The sequence below is a fragment of the Ornithorhynchus anatinus genome, chromosome 4 (assembly GCF_004115215.2).
Source record: "Ornithorhynchus anatinus isolate Pmale09 chromosome 4, mOrnAna1.pri.v4, whole genome shotgun sequence".
In the NCBI taxonomy this organism is placed as follows: Eukaryota; Metazoa; Chordata; class Mammalia; order Monotremata; family Ornithorhynchidae; genus Ornithorhynchus; species Ornithorhynchus anatinus.
Genome location: NC_041731.1, coordinates 127,092,344 through 127,115,810, shown reverse-complemented (window position 1 = coordinate 127,115,810; position 23,467 = coordinate 127,092,344). Strand labels below are relative to the sequence as shown.

The window sequence follows — 23,467 nt, the reverse complement described above, 5'->3', positions numbered from 1 at the left end:
TATCTATTTTGACGGTATTGATGCCTGACTACTTGTTTTGTTTTGCTGTCTTTGCCCCCTTTTAGACTATGAGCCCATTGTTGGGCAGGGATTGTCTCTATCTGTTGCCAAATTGTACATTCCAAGTGCTTAGTACAGTGCTCTGCACATAGTAAGTGCTCAATAAATACAATTGAATCAATGAATTAGTTCAGAGCACTATAATCCTTCCTTTCCGATAATCCCTCCTTTCCGTTAGAACCTCTCTCATTCATTAACGACTGAACACGTAGTTGCAAATTTTGGAATGCTATTGGAAACAAAGGTAAGATTTCCCATTTCCCTTTCTTCCAGACCTCTATAAGTATCTTTGCAGGAGTGTTATGAGTTATTTTATGTATGAATAGGGATCGGAGCATAGTTTAGTTAATCCCTTGCTGCTGCCAGTGTAACTAAAATCTGTTTACACAAATCGAAAGAAGGGCAGGTTTAGTGCCACAGATGCTATTTCTGGAATGTGTTCTTTCTTCTGGCTGGCTGAGGGAACACACACAATGTCTATAGCAGTTATCTACAGGAGGAAATCTTTGAACCAGCTCCAGCTTCTGATGATCAATTACTGCTAACCTCTATTAATTAAATGAGCATGATAAATATTCCCAGCTACTTTCTTCTGAATGTGAATTAAATGACCCAAGTAATTCTACCCTAAGACTTCTGAACCAGAATAATTCAAATACCTTAAAATTATTGCAAAATAGGGATTAAATATGTGTTCTTCCCTTTGTGGGGCAGAGATTGTGTCTCACCTGATTATCTTCTTTTTTACCTCAGAGTGCAAAATATATTGCACATAGCAAACACTTTACAAAGAGCACTATTGTTGTATTAATATGATTCTTATTCCCTCTCCTGTCTGTCACCCATGCTCTTGAATCTGTACCCTTTAAGTACTTGATATTCAGCACATCCTCAGCTCTAAAACAAGTCTATTAACTCTGCTGTATTGTATTCTCCTTGGCATTTACTGCAGTGCTCAGCATACTATAAGCACTCAATAAATACCACCGATTTTTGCTTTTTTAGACACTAACTGATCATTGCTGTGGTTCAGGAGAAGATAGAATTCTCCATCCAACGCTAGATCAGTTTTAAATGTTGTAGCATCTGGAAAAGAACGACTTTCAAATCCCAGCTGGTGAGCACCCTCAAGACCGACTCCCTTTCTAACTGGCCGAAGAATGAATAGAAACTGCTCACCCCCAACAAAAAGCACCTGAAGGAAAGGAAAATGACAGTAAACAGTATGTGTAATTAGGGGGAAGTCCAAATATGCTATGTTCTGCTATTCCCTGAGTAAGAAAACACTAAATAATAATAACAATAATAATTTTAAGAAAAACTATGATATTTAAGTATTTACTTTGTGCCAATCACTGTTCCAAGTACAAGGGAATCAGGTCAGACATAGTCCTTACCCATATGGGGCTTACAATCTAAGCTCGTCCTCTAGACTGTAAACTTCTTCTGGGCAGGGAAAGTGTCTGTTATGGTGTTATATTATACTCCTCCAAACACTTAATACGATGTTCTGTACACAGTAAGTGTTCACTGAATACGACTGAAGTAAGATGGAGAACAGGTAGTGAATCCCTGAAGCACAGACAAATGAAGTGACTTGCCTAAATTAGTCAATCATATTTGAGTGCTTACTGTATGCAGAGCACTGTATTGAGTACTTGGAAGAGTACCCTAGAGCAAACACATTCTCTGCCCACAACGAGTTTACAGTCTAGAGGGGAAGACAGACATTAATATAAATAAATGACAGATATGTACATAAGGGCTGTGGGGGCTAAATAAAGGGAGCAAGTCAGAGTGATGCAGCAGGGAGTGGGAGAAGAAGAAAGGAGGGCTTAGTCAGGAAAGGCCTCCTGGAAGAGATGTGTCCTCAATAAGGCCTTGAAGTGGGAAGAGTAATTATCTGTCAGAAAAATTCAACCAAATTTACACAGCAAACAAGTGACAAAGGTGGGAGTAGAGCCCAGGTCCTCTGACTCCTGGGCCTAATCCCTAGGCCATGCCGCTTCTCTACTTATCAAGGGCAAGCAGTGTCTTCTTACTTACCTATGGATTATGTGGTATCTTTGTAAATAATCCAGGGAAAGCGCCAGTTCACAGATGTAGAGCTTGACCGTCCCCTCGCTGAAATGCACGTTCTGCTGGAGGTGATACCTCAGGTCCCCTCCCAGCAGCAGATCGACAACCATGAACATATCTTCCTCATCTTGGAATGAATACCTGAAAGAGACGACCCTTACAGTGAATGAGAGAAGGCCCCTGGAGGCTTCCAGGCTGATCCATGTGACATATCTTATTCATTCCAGTTTGCCATATCAAACATAATTAGTCAAGAGTTTTTTGGCCTCTGAAGGGAAGGAAGCTATGTTGGTGGGTTGGGGCATTTATTTAGCTCTAACTTTGCACTAAATAAAAGATGGCCCTGGGAAAGTGACTCAAATCCTTTAGTGATTTTTTTTTTAATGGAATGTGTCAAGTCCTTATTCATTCAATAGTATTTATTGAGCGCTTACTATGTGCAGAGCACTGTACTAAGCGCTTGGGATGAACAAGTCGGCAACAGATAGAGACAGTCCCTGCCGTTTGACGGGCTTACAGTCTAATCGGGGGAGACGGACAGACGAGAACAATGGCACTAAACAGCGTCAAGGGGAAGAACATCTCGTAAAAACAATGGCAACTAAATAGAATCAAGGCGATGTACAATTCATTAACAAAATAAATAGGGTAACGAAAATATATACAGTTGAGCGGACGGGTACAGTGCTGTGGGGATGGGAAGGGAGAGGTGGAGGAGCAGAGGGAAAAGGGGAAAATGAGGCTTTAGCTGCGGAGAGGTGAAGGGGGGATGGCAGAGGGAGTAGAGGGGGAGGAGGAGCTCAGTCTGGGAAGGCCTCTTGGAGGAGGTGATTTTTAAGTAAGGTTTTGAAGAGAGAAAGAGAATCAGTTTGGCGGAGGTGAGGAGGGAGGGCGTTCCGGGACCGCGGGAGGACGTGACCCAGGGGTCGACGGCGGGATAGGCGAGACCGAGGGACGGCGAGGAGGTGGGCGGCAGAGGAGCGGAGCGTGCGGGGTGGGCGGTAGAAAGAGAGAAGGGAGGAGAGGTAGGAAGGGGCAAGGTGATGGAGAGCCTTGAAGCCTAGAGTGAGGAGTTTTTGTTTGGAGCGGAGGTCGATAGGCAACCACTGGAGTTGTTTAAGAAGGGGAGTGACATGCCCAGATCGTTTCTGCGGGAAGATGAGCCGGGCAGCGGAGTGAAGAATAGACCGGAGCGGGGCGAGAGAGGAGGAAGGGAGGTCAGAGAGAAGGCTGACACAGTAGTCTAGCCGGGATATGACGAGAGCCCGTAATAGTAAGGTAGCCGTTTGGGTGGAGAGGAAAGGGCGGATCTTGGCGATATTGTAGAGGTGAAACCGGCAGGTCTTGGTAACGGATAGGATGTGTGGGGTGAACGAGAGGGACGAGTCAAGGATGACACCGAGACTGCGGGCCTGCGGGACGGGAAGGATGGTCGTGCCATCCACGGTGATGGAGAAGTCTGGGAGCGGACCGGGCTTGGGAGGGAAGATGAGGAGCTCAGTCTTGCTCATGTTGAGTTTTAGGTGGCGGGCAGACATCCAGGTGGAGACGTCCCGGAGGCAGGAGGAGATGCGAGCCTGAAGGGAGGGGGAGAGGACAGGGGCGGAGATGTAGATCTGCGTGTCATCTGCGTAGAGATGGTAGTCAAAGCCGTGAGAGCGAATGAGTTCACCGAGGGAGTGAGTGTAAATGGAGAACAGAAGAGGGCCAAGAACTGACCCTTGAGGAACTCCAACAGTTAAAGGATGGGAGGGGGAGGAGGCTCCAGCGTAGGAGACCGAGAATGATCGGCCAGAGAGGTAAGAGGAGAACCAGGAGAGGACAGAGTCCGTGAAGCCAAGGTGAGATAAGGTACGGAGGAGGAGGGGATGGTCGACAGTGTCAAAGGCAGCAGAGAGGTCAAGGAGGATCAGAATGGAGTAGGAGCCATTGGATTTGGCAAGAAGGAGGTCATGGGTGACCTTAGAGAGAGCAGTCTCGGTAGAGTGGAGGGGACGGAAGCCAGATTGGAGGGGGTCTAGGAGAGAATGGGAGTTAAGGAATTCTAGGCATCGATTGTAGACGACTCGTTCTAAGATTTTGGAAAGGAAGGGTAGTAGGGAGATAGGACGATAACTGGAGGGGGAAGTGGGGTCAAGAGCGGGTTTTTTTAGGATGGGGGAGACGTGGGCGTGTTTGAAGGCAGAGGGGAAGGAGCCCTTGGAGATTGAGTGGTTAAAAATAGAAGTTAAGGAAGGGAGGAGGGCAGGGGCGATGGTTTTAAGAAGGTGAGAGGGAATGGGGTCCGAGGCGCAGGTGGAGGTGCCATGCCCTGTACTAAGCACTGTACTAAGATACAAGACAATTCAATTCAACTGTATTTATTGAGCACTTACCGTGTGCAGAGCACTGAACTAAGTGCTTGGAAATAATAATAATAATTATGGTATTTGTTAAGCACTAACTATGTACCAAGCACTGTTCTAAACATTGGGGTAGATACAAGGTAATCTTCTCTGAGGCACAGAGAAGTTAAGTGATTTGCCCAAGGTCACACAGCTGACAAGTGGCAGAGAAGGGATTAGAACCCATGACCTTCTGGCTCCCAGGCCCGTGTTCTATCCCCTACGCCAGGCTGCTTCTCTGTACATCAAAACTAGTAAACAGCCATTGGTAGCATCAATATAAATAAATAGAATTATAGAGATATGCTGGGAAGAAATGAGGTGAAGTATGTGCCCAGCACAGTTTTAAGCACTGAGGTGGATACAAGCAAATCAGGTTGCAGTCCATGTCCCACATGGGGCTCACAGTCTTAATCCCATTTTGCAATTGAGGTAACTGACGTACAGAGAAATGACTTGCCCAAGGTCACACAGCAGACAGGTGATGGAGCTAGAATTAGATCCTAGGTCCTTCTGATTCTCAGGTCCATGCTCTTTCCACTAGGCCACACTGTTTCTCTCTCAATGATTCACCAGTGAAGCACTCTGTCTCAGGACTGCCTAAGGTATTGCAAGTATAACTATGATGGTTTGAAGCACTTTACGAAACAATTAGATCAGCTCAAGTCCCTGTACCACACTGGGCTCAAAATCTAAAGATCAGGGCTGGAGAGGTTGATTTGGGAATCATCTGCCAAGAGATGGTAGTTGAAGATATGGGAGTGAATGAGTTTTCCAAGGGTGTGGGTGTAGATGGAGAACAGAAAGGGACTCAGAACTGAACCTTGAGGAACCCTCACAATTAAGAAGAGCCTATACAAAAGACTGAAAAAAAGCAGTTAGAGAAATAGGAGACCAGTAGAAAAAGCCCAGGTAAGTAGAGATGATGAGATCGAGCTTGTGGGCGAGTTGTGAGTGGGTGAGGTGAGAAGGAGCAGAAAGTTGGTGGAGTCGAGAAATGGGTAGCAGAAGATTGTTGGTCAGTCAGTCAGTCATATTCCTTGAGCAGTGACTGTGTGCAGAACACTGTACTAAGAGCTTGGGAGAGTACAACAATAAACATTCACATTCCTTGCCCATAACGAGCTTACAGCCTAGAGGGGGAGACAGATATTGATATAAATGAATTATAGATATATAATTAAGTACTGTTGGGGTGGGAGAGGGGGTGAATAAAGGGAGCAAGTCAGAGAGAAGGGAGTGGGAGAAGAGGAAATCAGGAAACATTCACGTGTATGTTGAAGTCCCCGAGGGCAGTATAAGGATGGAGGAGAGAAGGAATGTGAGAAAGGGATCAAAGTGGTTCCGCAGGTTGGAGATGGTTTCTGGGGGTGGTAAATGATTACAAGTAGCTGGAGTGGGTGGTAGAGGCAGACGTGGGCACTGAAGCAAAGGAAAGGGATGGGGGGAGAAGGATGGTGCCAAAGTGGCATTAGAGGGCAAGAAGAAAACCGATGTCTCCCCCTTTCCCAGTGAACCTTGGGGAGTGGGAAAGGACAACAAAAATATGGATTTGATCATTTTAAAGAAGGATAGGTAGAAACTAGAAAAGGTCCAGAGAAGAGTTAGAAAAACAGCTTATGAGCATGGAAATGTAACATTCATGAGGTGTTCTTTTTTTAAAGGAATTCCTCCCCCTTAGACTGTGAGCCCCATGTGGGACAGGGGCTGTGTAATCATTATAATACTAATTATGGTATTTGTCAAGTGCTTACCATGTGCCAAGCACCCTTGTAAGCACTGGGATGGATACAAGGTAATCAGTTGAGACACAGTACCTGTCCCACATGGGGCTCACATTTTTAACCCCTATTTTCAGATGTGTCCAATGCGATTAACATATCTCCCCCAGTGCTTAGAACGGGGCTTGACACATGGTATTTATGAAGCGCTTACTATCATTATTTAGTTAGTCATGGGAAATCTCAGGAATGAATTGATATTTTCAAAGCTATTTTAAGCAGATCATTTACCCAGCTGTTTCCCACATCTAGAGAGAACTAAATAGTGGAAACAGTGTTTATAAGGAAGCAGAGCAGAATTTCACCTGCTCCCTCTCCCCTTCTGCACTGCCTAAGCACTTGAATCTGTACCCTTCGAGCACTTGATATTCACCCCACCCTCATCCCCACAGCACTTATATGCACAGCCAGAATTTCTTAATTTATATATCTGTCTCCCCCTCTGAACTGAAAGCTCCTTGTGGGCAGGCAACATTTCTGCCAACTCTGAGAAGCAACGTGGCCTAGTGCAAAGAACATGGGCCTGGGAGTCAGAGGATCTGGGTTCTAATCCCAGCTCCTCTACTCGTCTGCTGTGTGACCTTAGACAAGTCATTCCATGTCTCTATACCTCAGTTACCTCATTTGTAAAATAGGAGTTAAGACTATGAGGTCCATGTGGAACAGGGACCATGTCCAACTTGATTAGCTTGTATCTATCCCGGCATTTAGTACCGTGTCTGGCATATTGTAAGTGCTTAAATATTATTATTAAAAAAAAAACAACAACAAAAAACAACCCTCTCTTGTACTCTCCCAAGAGCTTAGTAGAGTGTTATGCACTAAGTAAGGACTCAGTAAACACCACTCATTGGTTCCTTGACTATGCAAGTGATTAAACAGGCAGAGCAGGGTTTCAGTGTCACCACCACAGAGAGCTTTAAGAAAATAGGATGCCGTAGGTCTCGGCTGATTCAATTAGTCTGGAGACAGGAAGCTCAATCAGATGTTTCAGGATCTCTCCCAAGTCTGATTTCATGAAATGATTTCCAGCAAACAGTATTCAGATTGGGAAAGTCTGTCCGGCTTTTCATGTAAGGTTTTATTGGGCAGAGACACGAAAAAAGAAGCTTGACAATTAGACAAATTAGGTAACTCTCCATGCCTTCCTTCTAAGAGATCTTCATTTGAAAAAAGATAGATGTTCTAAGAGACAAACATAACGACACAGCAAGGGAACATCAATATTCCATAGATTGTAAATTTCCTCTAGGGCAGGGATCCTGTTTACTTACTAAAATGTAGTCTAGCAAACTCTTAGTATGGTGCTCTGCACAGGATAAGTTCTCAATAAATACCATCGATTGCCTGGTTGATTGGATTTCACTAAGGTTCCCTCTTTTTTGCCTATCTCCCACATTAAATTGCAAATCTCCTCTTCTCCTCAACACTTTATCCAACCTCGGCTTCAGGAAATTCATCCTCTCATCTCTCTGGCCGGTCATTCTCAGTCTTCTTCACGGGGTCCTCCTCCCCCTCTAATCAACTAACTGTCGGGGTTCCTCAAGGGTCACTTCTTGGTCCCCTTCTGTTCTCCATCTATACTCACTCCCTTGGTGAACTCATTCGCTTCCACGGCTTCAACTATCATCTCCACATAGATGACACCCAAATCTACATCTCCTCCCCTGTTCTCTCCTCCTCCCTTCAGGCTCTTATTTCCTCCTGCCTTCAGGATGTCTCCACCTGGATGACACCTAAAACTCGACACGTCCAAGACTGAGCCCCTAATCTTCCCTTCCAAACTCTGTCCTCTTTCTGACTTTTCTGACACTGTGGATGGCACTACCATCCTTCCCGTCTCACAAGCCCACAACCTTGATGTCATCCTCGTCTCAGCTCTCTCATTCACCCCACACATCCAATCGTCACCAACACCTGCCAGTCTCATCTTTACAATATTGCCAAGATCCACCCTTTCCTCCCCATCCAAATGGCTATTGTGCTGGTACAAGCTCTCATCATATCCCGACTGGATTATTGTGTCAGCCTACTCTCTGAGCTCCCATCCTCCTGTCTCTCCCCACTTTGGTTTGTACTTAAATTTACTGTTCAGATTATCTTTCTATAGAAACACTCTGGGCATGTCACTCCCCTCCTCAAAAATCTTCAGTGGTTGCCTATCAACCGTCACATGAAGCAAAACTCCTCTCCATTGGCTTAAAAGCTGTCCATCCCCTTTCCCCCTCCTACCTCACCTCCCTCCTCTCCTTCTACAGCCCAGCCCACACACTCCGCTCCTCTGCCGCTAACCTCCTCATGGTGCCTTGTTCTCACCTCTCCCGCTGTCGAACCCTGGCCCACGTCTTACCACTGACTTGGAATGCCCTTCCTCCTCACATCCGCCAAACTAGCTCTCTTCTCCTCTTCCAAGCTCTACTGAGAGCTCTCTCTCCTCCTCCAGGAGGTCTTCCCAGACTGAGCCCTCCCTTCCCCTCTGCTCATCCTCCCCTCCCCATTCCCCCTACTCCCTCCCTCTGCTCTACCCCCTTCCCCTCCCCCAGCACTTGTCTATATTTGTATATATTTACTTTATTTAATGATGTGCCTATATCTATGATTCTATTTATCTATTTTGATGGTATTGATGCCTGTCTACTTGTTTTGTTTTGCTGTCTGTCCCCCACCCTTTGGACTGTGAGCCCGTTGTTAGGTAGGTATTGTCTCTACCTGTTGTTGAATTGTACATTCCAAGCACTTAATACAGTGCTCTGCACACAGTAAGCACTCAATAAATACGACTGAATGAATGAATGGAGGGCAGGGACTTTAAATAATAATAACAATAATGATTCTGGTATTTGTTAAGCACTTACTATGTGCCAGGCAGTGTACTAAGTGTAGATGTGGATACTAGCAAATCGAGTTGGACACAGTCCCTGTCCCACATGGGGCTCACAGTCTTAATCCCCATTTTCCCCATGAGGTCCCTGAGGCACAGAGCGGTGAAGTAACTTGTCCAAGGTCACACAGCAAACAGAGCCCTCATTAGAATCCATAACCTTCTGACTCCCAGGCCTGTGCTCTATCCACTACCCCATGCTGCTATGTTCTCTCCCAAGTATACAAAATAGAATGTTTTGTACTCATTGTGTGCTTTATTGCTATTATTGTTAATTATATTTATTAAGTGCTTACAATTTGTCAAGCACTGTACTAAGCACTAGTGTACATTCAAGTTAATTAGGTCTGACAGAATCCCTGTCCAGCATGGGGCTCACAGTCTAAGCAGGAAGGAGAAGAACAGGGTTCCATTTTACAAATGAGGAAACCGAGGTTCAGATAAGTTAAGCGACTTGCCCATGGCCACACAGCAAGTAAGTGGCAAAGCCAGGATTAGAACTCAGGTCCTCTGACTCCCAGGACTGAACTTGTTCCCCTAGGCCATGTTGTTTCTATATCTTCAAATTACTAAACAGGCAAATTTTACTCCAGACCACAAAGTCCATGAACACCAGCTCTACAAACTAAATCTCAGCTCAGTTTAGTAGGAAGCCATACAAAACCCAGCATACCGAAATAAGGATTAATCACTTTCTCCTAAAACTCCACCATTGAAAATTCAAGGAATACATTCTTATCTTCTAAGCACAATATAAGGGCAGAATGCAAAAGCATAGTGAATACCGTTGATTGATATGCTCCAGATAGGTTTAGATTGCAATCACACATTGTTTTTTTTCAGAACCCAGTATGTAATGATGGGTTATCACTTAGTATCACCTCACAAAATGGACAACTATGTCACAGTTCAGAGAAATTACCAACTGTAGAATCAGCTTTGGAACACATAATTGACCTCTATTTATTTAAATAAAATAACATTAAAAAATCATCTAGGTTTATAGTTAAATACTTTCCAAGTTTCCAAATTTCTAAGTTTGCAAAGACATCAGGCCATATTGTCATTGGCCATTGTGAACTTGAATTTTAAAGGAAATGCCAATTATCTGCTTAAATGATAAAGTAGGTATATGAAAATGGTATAGTGGTATAATATGAAGTGAAATTTAATATTTAAAGATATAAAAATTCTTTAGCTCTTATTAACAGGAATATATACATATGCACACATTGTGTATATATACACACACACAGTGAAAGGCTTAAACTAAAATTCATATGTATATATACATACATGAATACAGATATGAATTTTACAATTTAAGCCTTTCATTGTAACTGTGACAGTAAATTAAAAAAGGAATCTAGAAAGAAACTTCCAAAAATTCTCAGCTCTGTATTTCTTTTTTAATTTAGCATCATTTACAACTTATTCTTTTTTTCTGGGCACAATGCCAAAAGGATTATGGGTCAAACTTTTCAGCCCCATTCACACACAGATTATGGTTTCACCGTCAGCAGCACTGTATGATAATGAAGGACAATAATATGCATGCAGATATACAGCCACACCTGTCTGTCAGTAGTTCCTCTGTTTGTTTTTTGATGGGAAAATAGCCAAGGTCAAATCCTAAAATACACAAATGGGTGGTGAACCTGGGCACACCGTTACTCCAAGGGCAATGATGCTAAGGAATGATCAGGAGATTCAAACAGCTCCCATAGAGAGAGCTGAAATGAGGAAACCAAAAACAAGGACAGAGGAAGCACTTTAAGGATGCGGTAAAACAATCCAACTGAAAAGTGGGAGTCTATTGCTGAGAGCAGAACTGCATGATACACTGTCATCAGGAAGGGAGTGTCTCTCTCCAAGCAAAAGCTTTGCACAAAAAAAGAAATAAGGCAGCGGAGGAGAAAACAGTGGCAAGCAATTAGGCACGACAACCCATCAAAGGACAACCACCTTTTTGCGTGGCTGGATAACAGAGGCCTGAAATCAGTCCTACCCACCATGGACATTTAATATCTCTATGTGGAACAATATCAAAAATAAGAATTGCTTTCCAGGGAAACACACACCCCTGGTTTAGAAATGCTTGTCTCGTCTCATATAAGTTCTTTTGAGTCGCCTCTGACGCATAGTGATACCACGGATACATGTCTCCCAGAACCTTAGTGGTAGTGGATCCTAGAGTTTTCTTGGTAAAAATCCAGAAGTGGTTTTCCATCACCTCCTTCTTTTGTACAATAAACTTGAGTCTCCTCCCTCTACTCTCTCCCATGCTGCTCCTCCCCAGCACAGGTGAGTTTTGACTTGTAGCAGATTGCCTTCCACTCCACTCGCTAGCCCGAGCTAGAAATGGACTGATTAGGCCTCTGCTTGACTTGCCTTGTCTTAGCCGAGACTGGTAGAGTACTGGAAACTCTCCAAGTGTGACCCTGAGAGGGGTCACACATACTATAAGACAAAAATCACGAACATTGTAACCCCGGTTTTCTGATTTATAATATAATAATTGTATTTTAGAACAGAAACAGTGTCTGACTTGACTGCCTTACCTCTTCCCCAGATTAGCACTGGACTTCCATTCATTCATTCAATCGTATTTATTGAGTGCTTACTATGTGCAGAGCACTGTACTAAGCGCTTGGAATGTACAATTTGGCAACAGAGACTATCCCTGCCTAATAACGGGCTCACAGGACTTTGTGCAGAGGTCTTACATACCACAATTATCATTATTAATAATAATTGGACTCATTGAGCTAAGCCTGAGAAGTAATGAAATGAAATTGTTTCTTCTACCTGGATTCTCTTTCTCTCTTGCCTGCATTTTCCAGGAATCCCTTCAAGATTTCAGAGACAAGGCAGACATTGATAAGGTGTAATTCACTCCAACAGAAGACCCGCTGCAGGGGAATTTACAGAAAGGGGAGATTTGCATGACAAAAACATACTGATCTGAAGTGTGGTCTTGCTACCTCTCCCCAGTGTGTAGGATGCAAATTTGTTTTGAGAACAGTTTGAAAGCCTTGTCAAAACCAGCAATTGAGGAAATGAAAAACCATAGGAAATGGAATTACTTGGCCCCATGCATTGCAATGTGATGAAAAGCAGCGTGGCTCTGTGGAAAGAGCACCAGCCTGGGAGTTGGAGGACTTTGGTTCTAATCCTGGCTCTGCCACTTTTCTGCTGAGTGACTCTAAGCAAGTGACTAAAAGTCTCTGTGCCTCATTTACTTCATTGGTAAAATGGGGATTAAATCCTACTCCCTCCTATTTAGCCTGTGAAGCCCTAAGTGGGACAGGGACTATGTTTAAACTGATTAACTTGTATGTACCCCAGCACTTAGAACAGGGCTTGGCACATAGTAAGCACTTAAATACCTTAATTTCTTCCTCTGCAGAAGAAATACAGTTGGATTTGTACTAGCCAGAATGAATATATGGGTCTGGTGGATGAAGAAGGACCCGAGATTAGTCATGGGAGATGTTCAATCCTCTCTCTATTGACTCCCCAGGGCTCCATCATGAGGGAGAGATGCTGCCCCCCCTCCATGACACCGGGGCTCCCATCAGCACCTACTCCAGTCCCAGAAAGACTCGACCAATGGCAGCCACATCAGCCTGCTTCAACTTTCAGAGAAGCAGCACGACCTAGGGGAAAGCACGGTCGGAAGGCTTGGATTCTCAGCTCTGCATCTTGCCTGCTCAGTGATGGACAACTCATTTAATTTTTCTGGGCCTCAGTTTCTTCATCCGTAATGTGGGGATTCAATTCCTGCTCTCTCTCCTAATAATTCTGTGAACCCAATGTGGGAATTGGGCCCAACCCAATTATCTTTCATGCTTGGCATATAGTAAGCACTAAACATGCCATAATTATCATTACTAATAGTAAAGAATGTGGAGAATGTGGACACTGGAACCACGGCTGTGACTTCTGGGATTGTTAGTCCAAAGTGTGAGGGGTCTGAAACCCTGGCTCCTTTCACGTGGTTTATTGCCTGTGCTCTTTCCACTAGCCAAACTGCTTCTCTAGTCTGCCAGATTGTTTGCCAGATCTAGGAAAAATCAATTCCCTTCTGCCTGCCTGGCAAATTTTCTGACTTAACGTGTCCAAAACAGAATTCCTTATTTTCCCACCCAAACCCTGTCTTCCCCTTGACTTTCCCTATCACTATAAAAAGCACCACCATCCTCCCTGTCCCACAAGCCAGTAACCTTGGCATTACCCTTTACTCCTCTCTCTCATTCAATCCACATCACTAAATCTGTCACTAAATTCTGTCGGATCACCTTTACAACATTGCTAAAAATCCACCCTTTCCTCTCCATCCAAATTGTGACCATGTTAATTCAAGCACTTATCCAATCCCGTCTTGATTATTGCATCACCCTCCTTGCTGACCTCCCTACCTTCTGTCTCTCTCCACTCCAGTCCATACTTCACTCTGCAGCCCAAATCATTTTCCTACAAAAATGTTCAGCCCATGCTTCCCCACTCCTCAAGAATCTCCAATTGTTGCCCATCCATCTATACATCAGAGACTCCTTGCCACCAGTTTTAAAGTCAATCCCTTCACCCCCTCCTGCCTCACATTGCTACTCTCCTGCTACAACCCAACTCATACACTTCACTCCTCTAATGTCAACCTTCTCTCTGTACCTTGATCTCATCTCACCCACATCCTGCCTCTAGTCTGAAACACCCTCCCTCTTTATATCTGACAATCACTCTCCCCACCTTCAAAACCATATAGAAGGCACGCTTCCTCCAAGAGGCATTCCCTGACTAAGCCCTCATTTCCACTTCTCCCATTCTCTTCTAGGAAACTCTTGCCATTGCATTTGCTCCCTTTATTCACCCCTCCCACAGCACTGAGGTACATATCCATAGTTTATTTATGTAGATGAAAGTCTTATCTCCCCCTCTAGATTGTAAGTCTGTTGTAGGCAGGGAATGTGTCTACTAACTCTGTATATTGTATTCTCTTAAGTGCTTAGTATGATACTCTGCACACAATAAGCGCTCAATAAATGATTGGAGGAAGTTGATTTGAAGTTATTATTTGTCTCATTATGTATTTGAAGGCTTGGCTTCATGTCTCATTGGTTCTTTGTCTATCTTCACAAGGAAAGGAAACAGGGAAACTGAAGACCCCAGGGCCTTCCTTCATTCCTGAGTGGTAATTTTTAAAATCAATCAATCATTCAATGACTCAATAGAATATATTAAACAGTTTCCGTGAGCAGAAGACATAGCCTTGGGAGAGTAAAAAAGGAGTAGGTAAAAACAATCCATGCCCTCCAAGGAAATTAAATCCTTTTTGTGATTGAGCAAGTTTGCTTTTCACCAGACGCTACTCTTCCCCACCAGACTGTCTGGTAGAGAAATAAGAATTTACCTTTTTAATTTGATCACCATCACAATAGCGGTAATTTTGATGTATTGGTAATGAGAATTGAAGGTGAATTCACCAGGAAAAATATATGAATATTTGGGTTTGCATATGCAGTATACATGTTATTTTGGCTTGTAAAATAAATCAGCTAGAGATTAGCTCTTTGAATAAGCACTATAATTTTATCTATGAAAGCCTCTTCTCTCCTCCAAGGAAAATGATATACAGCAAGGTTGATTGATTCTGAAAGTAAATCAAGGGATGCTTTTGATTTTTATGTTTACCAGGTAGCTGGGGAATATCTTGCTCTATGAATTACAGGCTTGGGACTAATGTTGAATATCTTATTGTTGCATTTGCATAAAGCCACTTTTTAATATACATCAAAATGAGAGAGTAAAGGGCTTTAGAGCTGATTATTTTTTCCCTCTTGATTCAGGGCCACCAAAATGAATTTGCAGAATAAAGTAGTTATAGGAGTTGATTCTATTTACAGAACTATTTTCCATTTTTTCCTCATCTGAAGAATATTTCAGGGTCATCCACTTCCTTTGAACTTGTCATGAGACATAATGACTTTTTTGTTACCCACAATCACTGATATGTTGGGGTAGCCCATAATGCCTTCAGTCTGAAAAATTGGTTAGTGCAAAAAAGAGGGAAGGGAGATTATTTAGAAATGCTTGTGCCTTCTATTTCGCTGTCTTCCCAAAGTATCTTTGTGGGAATACTACTGTGTTATTTGTTTAGCATGCATTATGAGTGAAACACTGTTCTTAAATGCTGTGGAAGATACCATTTAATCTGGCTGGACTCAGTCCCTGTCCCCAGTCTAAGTAGGAGAGGGAGCATGTGTTGAATCCCCATTTTACAAATGAGGAAACTGAGGCACTGAGAAGTTAAATGACTTACCCTAGGTCATACAGCAGGCAAGTGGCAGAACCAAGATTAGAATCCAGGTGCTTTGAGAGAAAACTAAGAGAGCAAACCTTGGGAAAGCTCTTACTCTCTAATAAGAAAATGACGACCAAAAAACACCACTGATTAATCAGATACTCCAAAAGAGAGGATTGATTGGATCTATCCCAGCACAGGCATCTAAGAAATCTCATTTAAAAAAACCCCTTAAACAATTGTCCTTTTGACTGATCTCCCTCTCCTCACTTCAGGTTTCAGGAGAATTGATCAGTAATGCCTCTTGCAATCCTCAACTCCCTTCTGTTGATGTAACTTTCTCCCAAGTGCTTAGTACAATGGTCTGCCCACAGTAAGCATTCAATACATCCAGTTATCTGAATCAGATCAAGAAGAATTAACCTCCACAATGAGCCTTCCATGCTTGCCATCAAAAGCCATACTCAACAAAATTCAAGAACAAGTCCTATTATTTGCTACCCGCTCAGCTATTTTTCCAGCAGCTGTCCAACAATTCACAAATAATAATGTGAATCCAATTTCTGTCTTATACTAGGACATCATCCAAAAATAAGTAGCCTTAGTACTGCAGGCATGTTAGCCAAAATTCAACGCTGAATCAAGAATGATCTCTTCTACATTCTCCCCTAAGAAGTTAGGCTGTGTGATTACCAGCTGTTGGCTGTCATGTTTCACTCCAGAGAGCCCAGAATATTGTAATAAGCAAAGGGATGTCTGAAGCTGGAAGAGCTCTTTAGAATTCTTTGACCAGAAATGTTTTAAATAATGCAATTTTAGAAAGATATTTCCCAAATTTAATGGGAATATAATGATAATAGTAATAATAATGATAATGGTATTTAAGTGCTTACTATATGCCAGACACTGTACTAAGCACTGGGGAAGATGCAAGCAAATTGGGTTAGATAGAGTCCCTGTCCCACACAGAGCTTACAGTCTCAATCTCCATTTTACAGTTAAGGTATCGGGCACAGAGAAGTAAAGTGACTTGCCCAAGGTCACACAGCAGATAAATGGCAGAGCAGGGATTAGAGCCCATGACCTCCTGACTCTGTTCTGCATATCATATTATTTTCTCATGAAAGTTAGCTCCACTTGAATAACTATTGAATTTTAGCTTTTCATTTCATGCTCCTATATCTAACCCTGCATGCCCCCTCATATAATTTCTTCATTTTGCTAAAGTTCACGCCTTCTGACTTAGCACCATCTGTGAATTTAATTAGCATGCTGTTTATTTGCTCTTCCAAGTCATTAATAAAGATGTTAAATAAAACGCGACCTACCCTTGATCCTTGCAGTCCTCCACTGGATATTTTATTCGGATATTTTATTCAGTTCAGTCTAGGACTGTTTCTTCTAGCCCCCAATTTTCTACTTGCCAGCCTCGATTCAGACCGTAAAGCAGAGTATAAATGGTTATCAGTTGAATGACATTCCGGGAATTTGCCTTCAATAAATTTAAGCAATCATCATCAGTAGCATTTATTCAGTCCTACTGTTCTCAGAGCCTGGAATTAGCCCTTGGTAGAGTACGAAAGAGTCTCAAGAAGCTCAGTAGAGAATGTGTTAGCAGTCAAGTATCACATCTCAGACCAAACTGAATACTAATAATGATAATTATGGTTCTCGTTAAATGCTTACTATGTGCCAAGCACTGTTCTAAGCGCTGTTATAGATGAATAAATAATGGTGTTATTTAAGCACTTACAGTGTGTCAAGCACTGTTCTAAGTGCTGGGGTAGATATAAGGTAGTCAGGTTCTCCCACATGGGGCTCACAGTCTTCATCCCCATTTTTCAGATGATGTAACTGAGGCACAGAGAAGTCACACAGCTGGCAAGTGGTAAGGCTGGCATTAGAACCCCTCTGAGAACCTCTGGAATTAGTCAGAGCTCATGAGTTCGAATCCCAGCTCTGCCTCCTGTCAGCTGTGTGACTATGGGCAAGTCACTTAACTTCTCTGTGCCTCAGTTACCTCATCTGTAAAATGAGCATGAAGACTGTGAGCCCCACGTGGGACAACCTGATTTCCCTGTGTCTACCCCAGCGCTTAGAACAGTGCTCTGCACATAGTAAGCGCTTAACAAATACCAACATTATTATTATTATTAACCCACAACCTCTGACTCCTAAGCCCTTGCTCTTTCCACTGAGCCACGCTGCTTCTCTAGATAGATACAAGTTAGTCAGTTTGGCACAGTCCCTGTCCCAAATGAGGCTCACACACAATCCCCATTTTACAGATGAGGGAACTGAGACCCAATTCATTCAATCATACTTATTCAATTATATTTATTGAGCACTGTACTAGGCCCTTGATGAAGTGACTTACCCAAGGTCAACCAGAAGACATGGGATGGAGCTGGAATTAGAATCCATGACCTTCTGACTTCCAGGCCTGTGCTCTATCCATTAGGCTACGCTGCTTCTCCCTTCCTGAAGGCAAATCTTTTCCAAGAGGCCTTCCCTGACTAAGCCCTCCTTTCCTCTTCTCCCACTCCCTTCTGACATGCTCTAACTTCATTCTTTTATTCATCTCCACCCCCAGCGTTTATGTCTGTCATTTATTTTATATTAATACCTGCCTCCACCTCTAAACTAAACCCTCCACTGGGGGGAGGGAATGTGTCTATTATGACATTGCACTCTCCTGAGCATTTAGTTCAGTGCACTGCACACAGAACAGACCTTGGGCAAATCACTTCACTGTGCCTCAGTTAACTAATCTGTAAAATAGGGATTAAGACTGTGAGCCTATGTGGGACAGGGACTGTGTCCAACCTGATTACCTTGTATCTACCTCAGCGCTTAGAACAGTGCCTGGCACAAAGTAAGCTCTTAGATACCACAAGAACAATAAGCACTCAATTAATATGATTGACAGTAAATAGGATTGACAGACTACAGAGCTGTAGTGCTGCCCAAACTTCTCTAGGACCTGGGTTCTAATCCCGACTCTGCCGCTTGTCTGCTCTGTGACCTCAGTTATCTCATCTGTAAAATGGGGATTAAGACTGTGAGCCCTCTGTGGGACAGGGACTGTGTCCAACCCAATTTGCTTGCATCCATCCCAGCACTTAGTAGTGCTCGACACAAAGTAATTAGTAAAAAGCAGGATGATGATTATTATTATGGCTGAAGCCCTGAATGCATATCAGGGCAAAGACTGGCTCCTAGATCAGTTGACCAATAGTTTTTATCAAGGACGTATGATGTGTGGAGCACTGTACTAAGAGTACAATAAAGTAGACATCATTCCTCTCCTCAAGCAGCTTACAATCAAGAGGCTCCATTGAGTATGGGCAACATCCTCCCACTCATCTGAAACTCTTTCTTTTCTCCCTCAGATCAATGTTCTCCCCCTAGTCAAAGTCTTACTAAAATCACACCTCCTCCAAGAGGCCTTCCCCAAGCCCTCATTTCTCCTACTCCCTCTCCCTTCTGCATTGCCTTCGAACCTGGGTTTATATTCTTTAAAACACTTAATATTCATCCCATCCTTAGCATTTATGTACATAACCATAACTTATTTTAATATCTGTCTCCCCAACTCGGCTGCTTGGATCATCTTTCTACAGCAATGTTGCATGTCACCCTCCTCCTCAAAAATCTCCAGTGGTTGCCTATCAACCTCCATATCAAACAACTCCTCCTCACCATTGGCTTCAAAGTTCTCCATCACCTTGCCCCTTCTCCTCCCTTCTCTCCTTCTATACCCCAACCCACACACTCCACTCCTGTGGTGCCGCTAACCCCTTCACTGGCCCTCCATCTCACCTGTCCCACATCCTACCTCTGACCTGAAACAGCCTCCCTCCTCAAATCCTCCAAACAATCATTCTTCCCCCCTTCAAAGCTCTACTGAAGGCACATCTCCTCCAAGAGGCCTTCCCAGACTTAAGTCCCCTTTTCCTCAGCTCCCCCTCCCTTCCATGTCACCTTGAATTGCTCCCTTTGCTCTCCCCCCCCCCCGCCCACTCCACAGCACTTAAGTATCTATATATTTATTTATATTGATGCCTGCTTACTTGTTTTGATGTCTTTCTCCCCTCCTCTAGATGTAAACCCGTTGTGGACAGGCATTGTCTCTATTGCTGTATTGTACTTTCCAAGTGCTTAGTATAGTGCTGACAGTAAGTGCTCAATAAATACAATTAAATGAATGAATGACCTGTAAGCTCCTGGGGTGGGCAGGGAACACGTCCAAGAACTCTGCTGTATTTTACTCTCCCAGGTATAAGAGAAGCAGTGGTAATGGGTAGAACACTGGCCTGGGAGTCAAAAAAACATGGGTTCTAATCCTGGCTTTACCATTTGTCTGCTGTGTGACCTGGGGCAAATCACTTCACTTCTTTGTGCCTCAGTTACCTCATCTGTAAAATGACTGTGAGAACCATGAGGCCAAGGACTGAGTCCAACCTGATTTTCTTGTATCCGCCCCAGTGCTTAGTACAGTGCCTGGCATATAGTAATAATTTTGGTATTTGTTAAGCGCTTACTATGTGCAGAGCACTGTTCTAAGCTCTGGGGTAGACATAGGGGAATCAGGTCGTCCCACATGGGGCTCACAGTCTTAATCCCCATTTTACAGATGAGGTAACTGAGGCCCAGAGAAGTTAAGTGACTTGCCCACAGTCACACAGCCGACAAGGGGCAGAGCTGGGATTCGAACTCATGACCTCTGACTCCAAAGCCTGTGCTCTTTCCAATGAGCCACGCTGCTTCTCTAAGTCTTAAAAAACCATGATTATTATTACAGTGCTTTGCACACACTAAGTGCTCAATAAATGCCTTTGATTAATTGCCTGATTCTGAGTGTCAAATTTCAAGACAAGATCTTGATAAATGAAATTGTGGAATAGTAATAATTTGGTATTTGTTAAGCACTTACTATGTGCAGAGCATTGTTCTAAGCACTAGGGTAGATACAGGGTAATCAGGTTGTCCCACAAGAGGCTCACAGTCTTAATCCCCATTTTACAGCTGAGGTAACTGAGGCACAGAGAAGTGAAGTGACTTGCCCACAATCACACAGCAGATCCAGTATTCGAACCCATGACCTCTGACTCCCAAACCCGGGCTCCTTCCACTGAGCCACGTCCTACCATTTGAGCTATGCTCACTTTACCATAGCTATCCTGGGTGGGACGTGATGAGAATGAGTGACAGCAGGAGACCCAAATAGCTATTTTATGGAGACCTTAAACTGGGAAATGGAAAGCAATACACACGTGGGTTCTAATCCCAGCTCCATCAATTGTCTGCTGTGTGACTTTAGGCAAATGACTTAACTTTCAAACTTCCCTGTGCCCAAGTGACTTCATCTGTAAAATGGGGATTAAGACTGTAAACCCCATTTGGAAGGTTTCCAACCTAATTAGCGTGACTCTACCTCAACACTTAATACAGTGCCTGGCACTCAGGAAGTGTTTAACAAAGAACATTGGAAAAAAAAATCAGTGGAAGCATCTTCATGACATGATAAAATAAAGCCTCAGACAATGCTGTCTCTGCTGAAAACTGGTAGTCAATTGCCAAGGCCAGACCAGCATGAAGTAATGCCATAAGGAAGTAATGGCTACATAAAATGATGATAATTGTGGTATTTGTTAGTGCTCACTATGTTTCAGGCAATGTTCTAAATCCTGGGGTGAGTACAAGTAAATCAGATTGGACACCATTCCTTTCTCCCAAGTGGCTCACAATCTCAATCCCCATTTTACAGATGAGGTACTTTAGGCTTTGAGAAGTAAAGTGACTGGCCCAAGGTCATACAGCGAACACGTAGGGGAGCTGGGATTAGAACCTAGGCCTGTGCTCAATCCTCTATGCCATGGTGCTTCTCTATATAAAGGAACAAGAGCCAAAGAGGCAAGAGAGAGAAAACTTTACCAGGAACTGCAAAAATTTTTAAACATGACAACAGAACAATAGGCTTTGAGCTCCCTGTGGGCAGGGAATATGTCTATTTGTATTTATACTGTACTCTCCCAAGCGATTAGTACAGTGCTTTCAACACAGTAAGTGCTCAATAAATACGATTGAGTGAATGAATGGACGACCTCCTTGTGCATAATTTGGTCAGGCCTGGGAGTCCTGAATTGGCCTTTCCAATCAGTGTTTTTTACTGAACGTTGACCATTTGCAGAGCACAGTACTAAATGCTTTGAAAAGTACAATACCCTTGAGTACATGAACATGGTCCCTGCCCACAAGGATCTATGAGTCTACAAGGGCAGAAAGACATTAAAATAAATTACAGTTAGGGGAAGCAGAAAGACATTAAAATAAATTACAGATAGGGGAAATAGTAGAGAATAGGGATACTTATGTATGTGCTGTAAGCTCCCCCTTTAAACCCTAAACTCACTGTGGGCAGTTAACACAACTGCCAACTCTGTCATAGTATAAAAATAATAATAATAATAATAATAATAATAATGTTGGTATTTGTTAAGAGCTTAAAATGTGCCGGGCACTGTTCTAAGTGCTGAGGTAGATACAGGGTAATCGGGTTGTCCCACGTGAGGCTCACAGTCTTAATCCCCATTTTACAGATGAGGTAACTGAGGCACAGAGAAGTTAAGTGACTTGCCCACAGTCACAGAGCTGACAAGTGGAAGAGCCAGAATTCAAACCTATGACCTCTGACTCCGAAGCCCAGGCTCTTTCCACTGAGCCACGCTGCTTCCTAAGCACTCTGCCCAACACTCTGCACATATTTTTATATTATTATTGAGCAAGTTCTCAGTAAATATCATAGATTGATGACAATAATTATGATATAAAAAGGTGCTATTTGTTAAGTACTCTCAATGTCCCAAGCACTGTTCTAGGCACTGGATTCAGACACTATCCCTGTCTTGGGGCTCACAGTCTAAAGAGGCAGAGAGAACAGCTACTGAATCCCCATTTTACAGAGGAGGAAACTGAGGCCCAGAGAAGTTAACAGACTTGCCTTAGATCAGACAGCTGGCACGTGGTGGAGACAGGATTAGAACCCAGGTTCCCTCACTCCCTGGCCTGTGCTTTTATGGTTAGACCATGTTGCTTATAGACCCTTTATCATGCACCTGGCTTATGGCAAGTCACGTTTGATAGAACTTTGACTCCTAAAGGACCGATTTAATCCTAGTCATACATGCCCATGGATAAAGAGGACAAACACAAGAAGGAAATTGCTAACAAAAATAGAGTGACTGTAATTGGTTAGAGGTTATAAAATACAACATGTTCTGGTGCCAATTGAATGACTGCACGGTTTAATTATATGCTTTGGTAATTGTTAGCTCCTGGTCTTTGCATTTGATTTTCATATTTTGAGATTCTAATTGCATTGAAAACATCTCATTCACTATCAATATTAATGATAATAATTAATTACAGTACTTGTTAAGCACTTACTATGTGCCAAGCACTGTTCTAAATGCCAGAACACTGATCTAAGCACAAAAGCATTGCTAATTAACAGACAACCTTCAATGGTTTAATCAGTGTCCTTGATTAAGGGGTTTCTCTCTGTCATTCATTCAGTTGTATTTATTGAGCCCTTACTGTGTGCAGAGAACTATACTAAGCACTTGAGAAGGTACAATACAGAAATAAAGAGACACAATCCCTGCCCACAATGAGCTCACAGTCTAGAGGGGGAGAGACAGACATCAGTACAACAAGCATCAAGACATCAATACAAGTAAACAGGCATCATATAGATAAATAAAATTACAGATATACGCCTAAGTGCTGTGGGATGGGGGGAAGGGGGAAAAGACAAGGGGGCAAATCAGGGTGACACGGAAGCGAGTGGGAGATGAGGAAAAGTGGGGCTTAGTCTGAGAAGGCTTCTTGGAAGAGATGCACCTTCAGCAAGGCTTTGAAGCAGGGAGAGAGTGATTGTCTTTAGGATTTGAGGAGGCAGGGTGTTCCAGGCCAGAGG

General features: G+C 43.2%; 1 protein-coding gene across 3 annotated transcripts in view; it reads right to left on the bottom strand.

The window, feature by feature from the left end:
* The window catches only part of STK32B (serine/threonine kinase 32B), a 377,989-nt gene that overhangs the window by 175,569 nt on the left and 178,953 nt on the right, over positions 1 to 23,467 (bottom strand). For all 3 annotated transcript variants that reach the window (XM_029062114.1, XM_029062115.1, XM_029062118.2), the window contains one exon: positions 2,107 to 2,280. In XM_029062114.1, coding sequence (XP_028917947.1) covers positions 2,107 to 2,280 — 174 coding nt within the window. The remainder of the gene's footprint in view (positions 1 to 2,106; positions 2,281 to 23,467) is intronic.